The sequence below is a fragment of the Pelodiscus sinensis genome, chromosome 8, assembly GCF_049634645.1.
Source record: "Pelodiscus sinensis isolate JC-2024 chromosome 8, ASM4963464v1, whole genome shotgun sequence".
Classification (NCBI taxonomy): Eukaryota; Metazoa; Chordata; order Testudines; family Trionychidae; genus Pelodiscus; species Pelodiscus sinensis.
This window is the reverse complement of record NC_134718.1, coordinates 18,042,669-18,056,877: the sequence shown is the minus strand read 5'-3', so window position 1 is coordinate 18,056,877 and position 14,209 is coordinate 18,042,669. Positions and strand designations below refer to the sequence as shown.

Below are 14,209 nucleotides of genomic sequence, written 5' to 3'. Positions count from 1 at the left end.
GACTTCTGGCACTTTTTTCCACAACCATGACCTAAAACTCCATAATGATTAAAGTGCTATAGTTACATGCACAATTAAAATTAGAGGACTAGTTAAAGCAATACATCTGACGCAATGTTGGCTGGGTTTCTGCCAAGATTATGCTCAGAACTTACATAGTGTCCTATGGTATTGGCGTAGGTATCTGCAATCCAGGACATCTCCCTCTCACCTGTGCTCATATCAGGGGCAGGCACGTCAATACCAGGTCCTATTAGTAAGATTAAAAACATGTCTCAAGGATTAAATTCAAATATTTATCTTCAACTTCTGTCTCCTCCCCTTGGTGTGACAGCTGGGCTTGGTTGAGATGATCTACTTAAATATTTAAGCCTCAGTTACTCAAGGAAGAACAAACCATACTTTTAAACACATTTGGATTTTAGACATATCTTGTTTAAGTAATCTGGCAAAACTCCTTTAAACTATTGACTATCTGGTTCACATTTTATGTAACTACAAATTTAGTGATAAACTAATGCATCAGAAGTCTGTTTGTATTTTTGCTTTATCCAATATCTTTCACGTATGCCACTGTAGAAAGAAAGGAGAGCTAAACATATATAACTTATACTTAGCATAACTTCATTTGATTTTAAATGTAGAAACCATATACCTCAGTTTCTTTCTTCTTTATAACAATGTTCTGCGTTTAGGTACATTTTATTGCTTGCATATACCTGAGATCAGCTGTTGTAGATACTGCAAAAGTTTCAGAGGGGTAGCCAAGTTAGTCTGTAGCAGGAAAAACTTAAACAAATAATCTAGAAGCATGCACCTTAATGACTGAAGATGTAGGTTGTGTCCATGAAAGCTCATGATACCATCTACATGTTTTGTTAGTCTTTAAGGTGCTACTAGACTATTTGTTGTTTAAGTTCTTCATAGATATTGCAGTTTATTGATACAATGAATAAGAAATGAATAGAGGAAAAAATGTATCACAGAATGGGAGAGCAAAGGCATCTCTAATGACAAATATTCCTTGTACCGCCCTACCAGTAATTATATGTACTCTCCTTAGGTAACTGCTTAAGGATTGTGCTAAGCCAAACTATTGAAATAAATAAGATCTAGATATCCATGGCAAAGAATTTAAACAAACTCAGCTTCCATTTAATTTTCCATAATTACAAAGAAGTTACACAGCATTTTATAATTAAAGATATTCTATCTAACCTTTCAGATGTCAATATAGCTTAGCTACCACTAACTCCAATACACAAATAATTTATTTTGATAAATATATTTGTATGGATGCTTATATGCTCTCATGTGTTCTAGAAAACAGATACTTCTGCCCATGTAGACATTAATAAAATGTAAGATACAAGCATATGCTTGTAGGGATACCTATAAGGACTTGGTTTTCTTAAGAGATCAGGAAAAAAAAAAAAAAAAAAACACCACTTTATTCCTTTCCTAGTCCTATGAAACTAAGAGGGGTTTTTTTTTTGCAAGTCAGTGTTCCAGCATCAGTTCAACTGTGAGCTCTCCAAGTAGATAAGCTTGCACATTCAAACAGATTGAATGAAATGGATAACTTATAAATGTACTACACAGGCTATGGATTCACATAATTGCCTGTATCTCTTTTGAAATCATCTCTGATCACTATGGGGGGGGGGGGGGGGGAAATCTTCCATTTCCTTCCTCTGATATCAGCAAAAAGCCTTGATTTTGAGGTTACAGGAAACAAGATAGCACACATGACCAACGTAACCATTATGTGTTTCAAATGTGACAATTTAAGTGTTCTATGTGCACGCTTGGCCAACAGGACTCCCACCTCTGGCTGGCACTAGCAGCATGTTGCAGCAGTTGGTCAGCAAAGGCAGGCTGTGGACTGTTATCTATTCCATCTGCTGTCCACTCATCAGCCCTTGATGGGCTCCCCCTCTCACTGTCCTCTCCCTGCATTGCCTCCTCCCTGCCCCTCCCCACTCCCTGGGGCATGTCCCTCGCCCAGTGCTATGTGGAGAACCAGCCCCTGTTCAACATGCTGAGCTTACCTGCACAGCCTGGCTGACAGGCTCTTTCCTTCCCCCACTGCTCTGGCTGGGCCACTGTCTGAGGAAACCCTAAGACCTTCTGGTCTGGATTGCTGGCCAGGAAGAGCAGATCCTTGCATGTGCCAAAGACCCACATAGCACTAACACAGGAAAGTCTTTCTGCCCATTAATTTAGCTCTGGAGTGGATGGGTGAAAGCAATTTTCAATCTATTCCCACCCCAAACCTGCAGGCTCCACAGCAGCCCTTTGGGCAGGCCATTAGCACCCTCTTCACTGCCACCAGAGCGGGCAGGGCTACTGTGCCTTACCATGCTGAGCCACCTCTCTGGCTGGGTTACATGTAGCCCCTGCTACAGAGTTCCATGGGCCCTAGTGTACAATGTCCAGGGCTCGACAAATAATGCAATCTATTTGCCTGTAGCGAGTAGATTGCAACCAGGAAGAGACGGGTTCAGGCGATCTACGCATGTGCAGATCTCTGGACAGCACGGCTGGCAAGCAGGACTCGCTGCGGTACGGCAAGCCCTGACAATGTCTGTGCTATAACGGGGGGTGAGGGGAGGAGTGAGGCTGGGTTATGTTGGTGGCCAGCAGCAGCCTGGAAGTGTTAACAGCCTTTCAATATTGTGAGGCAGGAAGGGGCAAGCTGTTTCTAGCCACTGGAGAGGGGAAAGGAAAAAAATAGTGAGCTCTGCAAAAACATAGGCCACGTCATCCCTTCTCACCTCCCTGAAGCTGAAGTGGCTCCTACCCTTTGCCTCGTGCACACTGTTGAAAGGCTGCTGCTGGTCACATTCTGGTGTGAACCCCAACAGAAACCTGGGGAGGACTGATCTTTTGTATCCCCTCCCCAGCAATGTATTGCCTTAGGAAGGCATATTAGGTACCAGGAGAGGCAGGTCTGTCCTGGGGGGCCAAGCCAGGCTCAGAGGGCAGAGAGCACCAGGGAGGATTGTATGGGAATATGTGTGTCACCTCTCCCCATGTGAACCCTAAAGCCTTAAAGATAAGGTATTACACAGTATTTCTTTTTAAAAGGGACTCAGTCAACTTGATGTTAATTTGAGTGTTTATACTGAACAGCTCTGCTTGCTGTTGAACTTGCTTAAATAGGAGTAATTTTACTAGGTGTTCTATGTTCAGCATAGGGAGTGTTTCTCAATCAGTGGTACGAGTACCTTTAGGGGTACTTGAAAGAAGTCTGGGGGGAGAGGGGAGACTAACACAAGTGAAACTTGGAGAAAACTGAATTTTGGTTGTAAGTTTTACAGCACTTTATTATTTTTGTACTTTTTACACCCAAACATTTCATCGCCCACCTACAATTAAGTTGTTTAAACAAAGTGTTGCAATGGTAGAAAAAAAATTGTATGTCTGAAAACTGTAGGTATTGGGCGTTCTTTTTATATATATATTTAGAAAGGGGTACTTTATACAAAAAGGTTGAGAAACACTGCCCTGGTGAGTCACATGTTTACACAATACTGTCCAGTATACACTGCTGACAAACATGAAATTAGATTCCCAAGTAACAAGTTGACTAGTATAAGGAGCATAGGCACAGGCCCACCCAAATCTGAGCTGCAGGTACAGTGCTGCCACAGTAGCCAAGAATGTCACTTGGGCACCTGAAATTCAGGACTGAGCTATGTGCCCACAATTCAGAAAGCTACACTTCTGCAGCTCTGTCTTGCTATTTTCTGAGCCACCTCATGCATGCGCCTGACTTGGCAGGTGAAGCCCTGTGTATGGGGACACCAAGGCTAAAGGGCATGACATTAGGTTAGTAACTGAACTAGCACAAGTAACAAGGAGTCCTGTAGCACCTTACAGACTAACAGATATATTGGAGCATAAGCTTTCATAGGCAAAGACCCACTTGGTCAGATGCACCCACAAAAGCTTATGCTCCAATACATCTGTTAGTCTGTAAGGTGCTACGACTCCTTGTCACTTTTGCAGATCCAGACTAACATGGCTACCCCTCTGAATTAGCACAGTCTGTCATTGCTCATTTACCCAAAAGTTGGGACCCAACCACATTTCCACCCCTACCTATGCCACTGACTAGTATTAATCACTGTACTTACATACCAATAAATCCCTTCTTTGCCAACTCCATAGTAAATCTTCTTGTGATCTTTTCCAATTCGTTATCCTATTAAGAAAATTTAGTGTCACTAGGATTTCATAGAAAGTTCAAAAGTCAGCCTAAAATTTCCTACAGACGTTAAATGTTATTTAGTTAAAGGGTTATTTAGTAAAAAGTTGTTAATGTATTTACCTTCCAGATTTGAACAGGAGTGCTCATTTAATTTGGGCTGATGTTAAATCATTTCTCCACAATCAAATACTGATTCTCTTTAATTTGTTGTGGAAAGAGTAGGATAAAGCTGAACAACAAATGCTGGCATCTTCCCAGTGCTAACTGGGACTGAAGTTGCTATTTTCAACTGTCATTAGCATTTTTTTTTCAAGTCGTCTTCTTTTACAAAGACAACAGTAATACTGCTTCGGTGATTTCCCCACAGAAACAAAGAATGGAACAAAACAACTAAGGCAACTCTCAACTTTTCCTTGTTATATGGGACAGTCTTACGATATGGATCCAGATATCCTCTAATCACAGAAACTGAAAATTGTTCCACTTTATTGTGTGCTGGGGTGGGGATGTCAGAATTGGCTCTGAAACTATTGACCAGACACCAGGACCACATACAGTGAATGGTGAAACAGGATGGTACTGGAGACATGGCTACAGAATATCTGGATGAGGAAACAAACATGTGGGTAGTTTCCCCTGATGGCTATGAAAATTCTACTCACTGTGAACCTTGGTAAACCTACATAGGCGAACAGCTCAATGAGAGAACTGGGGAATGAGGAAGCTGTGCAGAGCAGTACAGACAATCTTGCAGGGGTGTGTGATCAAAATGAAAAAATGCCTCAGACTCGGTTCTAAGTATATTATAGCACTGCCACACCAGGCCCAACTTTGAAGGGGCTGATAATCACGTGGGGGCCCACAAATATGTTTGGGACCAGGCCCACAAAATATTAATCCAGCTCTGCCTGCCGGGGGATGTGCTATATTGCAGCCCTGCCATTCCTCACATTTTGCTGGAGCTGGATCTCTTCGGCCCTCTCCCATCCCCAGGAGAATGAGGATTGGGCTGAGCAGGAAGAGTGTGCAGCCTCCGTCACTGATGGACTGGGCGTGCTGCTCACTGCCAGCAGGACTCTGTAGTATCTAGCAGCCCCTAGTGGCACCCACAGCTCTGCAGCCTAATTTTGTGGAGGAAACAGAATTCTGTGCAAAATCTATATTGCACAGTGTTGCAGAATTCCCTCAGGGGTAATACCAAGACTTGATTTAATCTCTCCAGAGGAAGAAATGGAAGGTGAATTTCTACTGAGCTTTTATTGCTTTCCTGCAAAAGAGCTTTGGATCTAGTCAGCCTACGCCTTTCAGTCCATACAACATATGCACACACACACACACACACACACACACACACACACACACACAAATATATACACACACACGTATATAATTTAAACTTACAGTATAGTTCCTAGGATTGATCTTAACACCAGCCTTTGCACCGCCAAATGGCACATCTAAAAGAGATGAAAAATGAAACTGTTTTTCTTTACAAGACAAAGGTAGAACAGAAATGATGATCTCTAAATTGTACAAAAAGGAGAACTTCTAAAAATTTGTGTAAACAAATATTTGAAAATCATCAGTCCCTAACCCCGCACTGGCAACTGTGAAGCTGACCGCCACATCCACAGCACAATTTCATGAAAACCTACATTCTGTGCACAGAAGGGGAAATCTTTGCAGAAGTTTGAAGAGGAGCTTCTAAAATCAAGATGCCTAAGATTTACTTAAATCTATTTTCTACAAATTTTGCTGTTTATATGGATAATTGTTAATCTTTGACCTTCCTTATAGCCCCATCTACTCAAACCTGAATTAAGTCCTTATGACTAAGTGGCATGTTTTCATGTGATACTAACATATTATATGTAAGATCATTTTATTGAGACAATGCACAGTAGAAAAGCTGAATGCAGAGAACTAAACACTATTCCAAAACATGAAGCTTCAATAATAGCAACGGAAATACAATATTATAGTTACGGGGTAAACATTCAAAATCACTTCTTGTAGATTTTAACAGGTCAGATTTTAGTAAAAAGAATGTAAAAAAATTCGGTTCAACTATTTCACTGTGACTTAAATCAATGCTAATTCAAATGACGATTAGTATCAAAACTTGACAGGTACGTATCACTTACCAACCACTGCACATTTGTATGTCATTAGAGAGGCTAAAGCTTTGACTTCATCCACGCTAACATCTGTGCTGTAACGAATACCTGAAAAACAAACAGGAAAAGAATGAAGCAATTAGTATTTGCAAATTGCATATAGCAACTCTATTATACCAGCACACTACACTCAAGTGGGCAATCTCTCTCATCCTGTCAAGTTTGAAGTAAGAAATGATGTACAACAGCCTTAAAATAACAAACAATCAGACAGGATCACAAAGAAAAAACAATTTCTTGCCATTTCAACCAGAAAGGACACTGTCTCAATGACTTAACTACCTGCATTCTGCTACAAAGACCTTTTACATCTGCACTTGAAAGGGAATCCTCTGAACTGTCATTCATGCTAAAATTCAACACTCTCTGGGGGGGATTGAACAAAGACCCCCAACTACCTTACCCATTACAAAGATAGCTTCCCCAATTATCACCTCTAATACCATTAGCTCACAGACATCTACCTTTCCCCACCTCTAATATCATTAACTCAGACACTTACCTTCCTTCCCCCCCTACCCCCCACATCCCCCTTCTGTTCTGAAATGTGATTTGTCCTTTTCATATGTGTTCACTTTTTTAAATTGTATGCTTTGGTATATATGGTTGTGACTACTTTCTTCCACTATTTGATCTGAGGAAGTGGGTCTGGCCCACGAAAGCTCATCATCTAATAAACCATCTTGTTAGTCTTTAAAGTGCTACATAGTCCTGCATTTTGCTTCAGCTACACCAGACTAACACGGCTACATTTCTATTACTATTAAAATAACAAAAGCCGAGTAGGGAAATGAAATGCAAACCATTCAAAAGTTAATGGTTTTGGATAGTTTTCAATGGAAGTAAGAGGGTCACTCAATTACACCATATAGTTAACTTGGGACAAATGATGTGCCTTCAAACGATGGGCAGCTGAGAGGTATTTTAAAAGGGACAGTATTGCTTACCTAGGAATATTAAAATGCATTTATTTATTTAGGCAAATATGTAGCTGCTGAAAATGTCAGCGGTTACACATGGAGGGACGGGAGGAAGTGGCTCCTCAGGAGCTGGTGCACCCTAGCTGTCCGCTGGAGCTGGAGCCATGCTGCAGCCCCAAAGCAAGCCGCACATCCGGGAAGCAGCCACTATCAGCTTCAGCTGAAGGCAGGGAGGCTAAGGCATCAGAGGCAGCAGCATGGGAGGAACAGGCAGGAGCTGGTGCTCGTGGGAAGCTGTCTTCTCCCCTCCTCTCCCATGCTGCTGTCTGACACTTTCACATCCCTAATATTAAGACCAGCTTTCCTGTCCTGATTGCTCTAAGTACTCTAAAATATACACAGTTAATTGGATTGCTTGAAATGTGGAGTGTGTCATGGAGGTGCAGGGTAGTGTCAGTCCACTGTGGCACCCAAGTAATTAATAAATATCTTATAAACCTCTCCCTTTTCCCTCTGCTGCCATGTTTCCCATCCTCCTACCTTCACCCCATCTGCTCCCCTGGTGCCTGCTGCCCCCCCATCCCTCACCCTCCTCTGCTGTCCTGGCTCCTGCCTTTATCACTCCCCTCAGCCCTCTGATTCCTGCACCCGCCCTTCTCTTACCCCTGTGCCCGCTCCTCCTCTTGCCCCACTCTGATCACCTGTAGCTAACCCTTGTCCCCTCTCCTAATACCTTCCTCTACACACCTAACCTGCCTCTCTCCTCTGGTGCCTATCCCTTCCCTTCCCTCCACTCCACTCCCTATGTGTGACCTTCTGCTTCACCCCAACAAACCCCTAGCATCCTCCCTTCCCTCACTGTCCCTGCCCTCCTTGTCCTCTTCCTCCCAGGTGCCGCCCCACCATCTGCCTCAGTTCTCCTCATGCCCCTCTGTGCCCATCACACATGACTCGCTCCATCCCCTGCCTTCCTCATGCCCACCCCTCCTTTCAGCCCCTCTTCTCCTGGTACCCACTCCTTCCCACTCCCTCCATCTTGCCCCCATTGTCCCTCCCCTCTCCTCTCCCAGCATCATCCTGTCCCCTCCATTCTCCTATCCCCCTGACACCTCCCTGCCTATCCCCCCCCCTACTGCCCTTTTCCTCATTGTATCCTCTTGGCCCCCGGCATGTGTTTCTCGTCCACCCTTCCTCCCCCTTGGTGCCTTCCCCTTTCTTCACCTACCCTGGTTCCCCATCTCCCCTCAGCACAAGCCCCTTCCTCTCCTCACCCCACCACTCCCTTAGTTCTCCTCCTGCTCTGTCCCTCACCTTCTGTCTTCCATGTGGAAAACAGTTTGCGGGGGCTAGAGCCAGGGCAGCAACGCTATTGTTATTACCACGGTCCCAGCACCAGCTGCTCCTGGGACTGGAGCAGAGACCGCCCGCGATGCTATTTTTAGGACCACGGTACTAAAAACAGCACCACAGGCAGCCCTGGCTCCAACTGGAGTGAAGAGGCAGCTGCACGAGGCCCATTTCAGCTGGGGCAGCCTCATCTCACATGCCCCGGCTCCAGGAGGAGCAGAAGGGCTGCCACTGCCTCTACCACTCACCTTCTGTTCCAGCAGGAAGGTCAGCGGTGAGTGTTGCTGCACGGCTCTTAAAATGATGTGGGCAGACCAAAAATGTTTAGTGCGCTCAGCTTAGAGGGAACACTCGTGTCAGTGTTCCAAGTATGGGTCCATTAACTATGAGATTCCAGAAATACAGCCCCCAGGAAGAAATAGCTTTTCTTTATGTTCACACATTCTGGCAACTTTTTTTTTTTTGCTCTCAGATCAACTTGCATAGATTACCACCAAAAACTATTCTTTGCTCTACCTATAATTAAATCCAGACTGTTCTCATATCCTACCTTGCAACTGAAAATAAGCATGGGAAGAAAACCCCATTACTCTGCTACTGACACAGCTTACATAATTCTGTATTGTAATGGTGCAGACTGGAACCTCTAGGCATACATCCACATCTTTTCTTTGATAAAGCACCCAGGGGAACCAGATCTAAATTTCACTGAATCTTAATTACAAATCTACAAAACTCCTTCAACTAATGGCCAGATCTCCTCAAATTCCAATCACAACTCTTCCAAAGCTGCTCCAACTTCCTCTTACCGTTCTGTACTAGGGATGTGAAAGTGTAACCTTCACAGCTACAAACCACCCCCTCCCCTACCCTCTTGTCAGCCGACGGTCAGGGCAGTGTGCGTGTGTGCGCACGCTGAAAAGAGGTTTAACGTCCGTGACTTTACTGCTAGGACGGGGGTCCCGTCGCAGAAGGCAGCCAACAGACACCCTGGGCCTATAGGAAGAGCCTATTACATCTCAGATTTTAGCTGCTAGAATACACGATCCCTTCGCAGCAGGCAGTCTAGGAAAGACTGAGAAATGCCCCAATGGATCTGTCACCTGGGAGTGACAAATCCAAACGCCCAAGCTCTTCCTATACCTGTCCCTTGTGACCGGCTGAAGTTCTTTTAAATTGTGCTTGGTTCTGTTACTGCAACTGAAGGAGTCAGGTTAAAAACTTAAACAGTTACAGGTTTATTAAAAAGACTTATAAAAGCATATGGTTACAATGGCTATTGCTCTCTTTCTTAACTGCTAGCAAATACAGATCTTATGGTTACAATGGCTATTGCTCTATTTCTTAACTGCTAGTAAATATTTATCTTAAAAATGGTTACAAAGAAAATAAGGATAGAAAAATAGAAATAATGGTACCAAGTGACAGCTTAATCTTTAAAGAGCTCTAAGTCTATGTGTACACTTAAGACAAAGGACCACATCCAGGTACAATTTTTACCCCCTTCTGTGCCTCTCGACTCCAGCGTGTCAGGCCAGGGCCAGTCCCTCAATTCCTAGGAAAGACGAATACGAGGTGGGCGTCCCCTTGGAACCTCGAGAGGTCAAACACCTAACCCGACCAGCAGATAGATGGTAGATTGACACTCAAAGTAAATGTGCTGCTGGACCCATCTTTATACCCGAGGGCCCGTATCCTCTTTCTTATCTAAGAGGCCAAATTGTACTGGTCTGTTTTGTGGCGCCAGTTCTTACAAGCAAGTTTCAAGTTAATTTACACTTGCAAGAGAGAGAACTAAACTGTGAGTACTAGACATTTTTTTTTCTGGCCGAGAGATTCCTCCCCCTGCGGACGGCTGTGTGTTCGTATCAATATGGGTTTAAGTCAAGGGCACTCCACAGCAGCCTCTTGGTCAGCAATTGGCGTATCTCTGTTTATAGCCATTCACGGTCACACAGCCTGGGCCTTCTGCTCTGTATGCTCCAGGCAAGCAAAAATGGATATTACAAGGGGGGTTCCTGTCTGGCTACACCCCTCTGTATCAGAGGCAGAAATGCAGGACAGGGGCAGGTGGGAGTCAGTGTGCACAGGGAGCTGGCTTGAAAGCCAGCTCCCCATGCACATCTGCTTCAGGGAGATGCCTCCTCCCACCCCACATGTAAACATGTAACCACTGAATTTTTCGGCCATTACACTTTTACGTGAATAAACCCTTTGTAACTGCCCTATTCTGTACAGCTAGACAGTAAATGCACATTAAGTGCATGCAGATAATTCCCAGTGGCTATTGCTCTTGTGGTGAGGGTAGGGGCAGAGGTAAGGTTTCACATACTTCCTAGTGTTCAGAAGCTTGAATTTTGCTCAACTGGGCATTCTGGAATGGCATGAGCTATCACTGGGCAACCTTAATTCTGTATTAACAAAGCTCACCATTTAAGAGTTGGTAGCTTCCAACATGAATCATTCAGCAACACAATGCTAAAGCTTGCCAGCATCCCTCTAACCCTAAAGCTTTGCAACTCATTTACTTTATACAAAGTAAAGTGATTTGTCGCTGGGCATTAATACTTTTATAAGAGATCTTGAAGAGTGACCTTGCAAAAGGGTAATGCATAAGACTGTAAAATTTGAAAGATTTGTAATATTTTGTACCTTTCCAACTTAGAGGCAGTTCAAAACAAAGTGGAAGCTAATTTCTTTCACAAGAATTGGGAGTATAAATGATGTCTAAGAACTTATTTGTTTCTGATTACTGAAGCTGAGGACAGTGACAACTGGTTTTTAAATCTTTTAACATTTAATTTATATGGCAGCTTCATAGTGCATTAATTATCTACTTTGCTATAGCAACCAGGTATTTTAGTCAGTCAACCCTTTCATAAATAGAAATCTAGATACTCAGATTTCCAGTTTAAAACGTGAACTTTGTGCCCACAAAAGCCAGGGGATAACAGTACAAGGTTGCAAGTAGGGATGTTCAAAGTCAGTTGAATAGGTAAGCGAGTAACCACTGAAAATCTCAGCAGTTACATGGTTACGCGCTGCATGCTCTGCAGTATACAGCTTCAATAAACTTTATATTGCAGAGCACGCAGTGAAGCCTCCCTGGGAGCAGAGCCACCAGCCCAGATCTGGAGAGGCGACTTCCCTTGCTTACCTGACTCCCAGGAAAGAGGTTTTGCTGCAGCAGCGAAGCCTCCTCCCCAGAAGCGGAGCAGGCAGCCACTGCACGCCATCTCCCGGGAAGGCTTTGTTATCCTACTGCAGCAAAGCTGACTCCTCAGACGCCAGCTGAGTTTAACGGACACAGTTAACTGATCAACATCAGCTTATTGGTTAAACCGTTAATTGGTTACACTCACATCCCCAGTTACAACCAAAAATAACTACTATGAAAGTTTCCCCCACAGCTCTATACATACTAACCTAAAATGATTCTCTACCCTAGTCCTAAGATTCTTAAGCAAAGGCTGTAAATTGTTCCAACTGTGTGGGGTGGGTTTGTAGCAGGGACGGACTGTACTCTAGAAACAAGAATAAGACTCCACAGATTTCCTATTATCCAAAGAGGAGTACAAAACCAGGTCCTCAGACATGAAAAGCATTATCCACAGTAAACAACTGAGCTTCTAATGAAAGCCATTCCTGAATGTACTGGAAAAGATTCCAAGTCTGCAAAGAAATTAAGTGCAGCTCAAAAGTTTGATGCCAAATTTCTGCCTTCCTATGCGAACACACTTCTCAATGAGTCCAAGAGTTATAGGACTAAATGCTTTCCTTGGTAAATGCATAGGATTTTTCTTTGTCTGACGGTGAATTTAAAAAAAAAAAAAAAAAAAAAAAAAAAAAGACTGTTAGACTTTCATTGAAAACACATTACATAAATGGTTAGCGTTTCCCCTCACAGTTAGGCAAAGTGATCATTTGTAATGAAATGCTTAAATTGCAGATGACTCACAGCTATGGAAAATACTTTCCACTGGAAAAGGCCCAGAAAGTTTTGTTTATAAGTGAAGGATTTTCTTTCCTCACCACACCCAAAAAAAGGAAGTTAAGCCACAGTACACTGAGTAAAGTGTTCTCTTGTTCCTTTTCTCTACATTGTTTGAGTTGCTTCAAATTCCAGCTTACTTTTCTATTTAATTGCTGATGAACAGAGGAAGATATTCCCACTGCAGGGTCTCAGCTTTTAAACCTGGACACATACTATTTTCATTATTGTCAGCAGTGCATTAGAATAGAGGAAAGATCAATCCAGTCGGCCAAATCAACTTTAAACAGAATTGTTAGAGAAACTAAAGATTAAATTACTCCAGAAGCATTTAACAATATCTCAGAAAACCCCATACCACCCAAAAGAAAAGGGAAAAGTAAGACCGTAAATAGCATACTGCCAAATACCTTCATACGTAGTGTTTTACTGTATGTCTACACATCAAAGTTAATTCGAAATAACAGCCGTTATTTCGAATTAACTTTCCTAACGTCTACACAGGCAAACCACTATTTTGAAATAAAATCGAAACAGCGGGGTGCTTATTTCGAATTTGGTAAACCTCATTCTACAAGGAATAATGCCAAATTCGAAATAAGCGCTGTATAGACACTTATTCCGAAATAGGGGGCCTCCAGCCCTTTCCAGTTTCCCCTGGTGGCCATTCTGGGCCAAACCAGGAAAACTCTTCTCCTTTCCCCCAGGCCCGGAGCCCTTAAAGGGGTAGACTCTGGCCACACGGTATGCCAGAACCAGGCCTGCCAGCAGTCGCTGCCCTTCACCCAGTGGCCAGAGAGACAGGCAGCCAGTGCCAGCCAGCTGTCCCCCACCCAGTCCCCCAGCTCCCAAGAGCCAGCCAGGGGCTGGAGGTGGCGGGCACCCTCCTGAACTAGTGCAGAGATCATGGACCTCATTGAGATTTGGGGGGAGGCCTCCAATGTCCACGATCTCCGCACTAGACGGAGGAACGCTGCTGTCCATGGACGCATAGCTGGCACCATGGCCACCAAAGGCCATATGCGCACATAAAAACAGGTGAGCATGAAGATCAAGGAGCTGTGGTAGGCATATGCCAGGGCCACTCAGGTCAGCTCCTCAGCAGGAGCAGACACCTACCCCTACTTTGATGCCCTGGACAGCATCATGATGGTCCATGCCACCCCAGGGGGCAGCAATCCAGGACCGGAGGGCCCTGACCAGGGTGCAGAGGAGGAGCTGCCACAGAGGGTGCCATGGTGGCTGGACCCCCGAGCTGTCCCAGCAGCGGAGTCACTAGGGTCATCCGGGGAGGCCACACCATGTAAGTGCCCATCACTGTTCCCTTCCCGGGTTGGGGTGGGGGGGGGGTGAGACCAGGGACTGCGCTTGTGGGCCTTGCTTTCCACGGATCACGCAGCAACCTGTGCACGTACGAGCATGTGCCGTGCCATCCCCAGGCAGGTGGCTCCATCTGCCTGCCACACAGGCACGTCTGTGTGTGTAAGAAGAGACCTGACATGCTCCTCACCCCAGGGCAGGACACAGCAGGATGCCCTCCCTTCACAAGCCTCCTCTA

At 44.3% G+C, this 14,209-nt stretch overlaps 1 protein-coding gene across 1 annotated transcript in view; it reads right to left on the bottom strand.

Annotated features, from left to right (window-relative positions):
* The window catches only part of GLUD1 (glutamate dehydrogenase 1), a 59,077-nt gene that overhangs the window by 32,350 nt on the left and 12,518 nt on the right, over positions 1-14,209 (bottom strand). Inside the window, exons 2-5 of the mRNA XM_075934828.1 lie at positions 6,361-6,441; positions 5,618-5,673; positions 4,147-4,210; positions 156-250 (exon numbers count right to left, since the gene is read on the bottom strand). Of these exons, the coding sequence (XP_075790943.1) occupies positions 156-250; positions 4,147-4,210; positions 5,618-5,673; positions 6,361-6,441 (296 nt within the window). The remainder of the gene's footprint in view (positions 1-155; positions 251-4,146; positions 4,211-5,617; positions 5,674-6,360; positions 6,442-14,209) is intronic.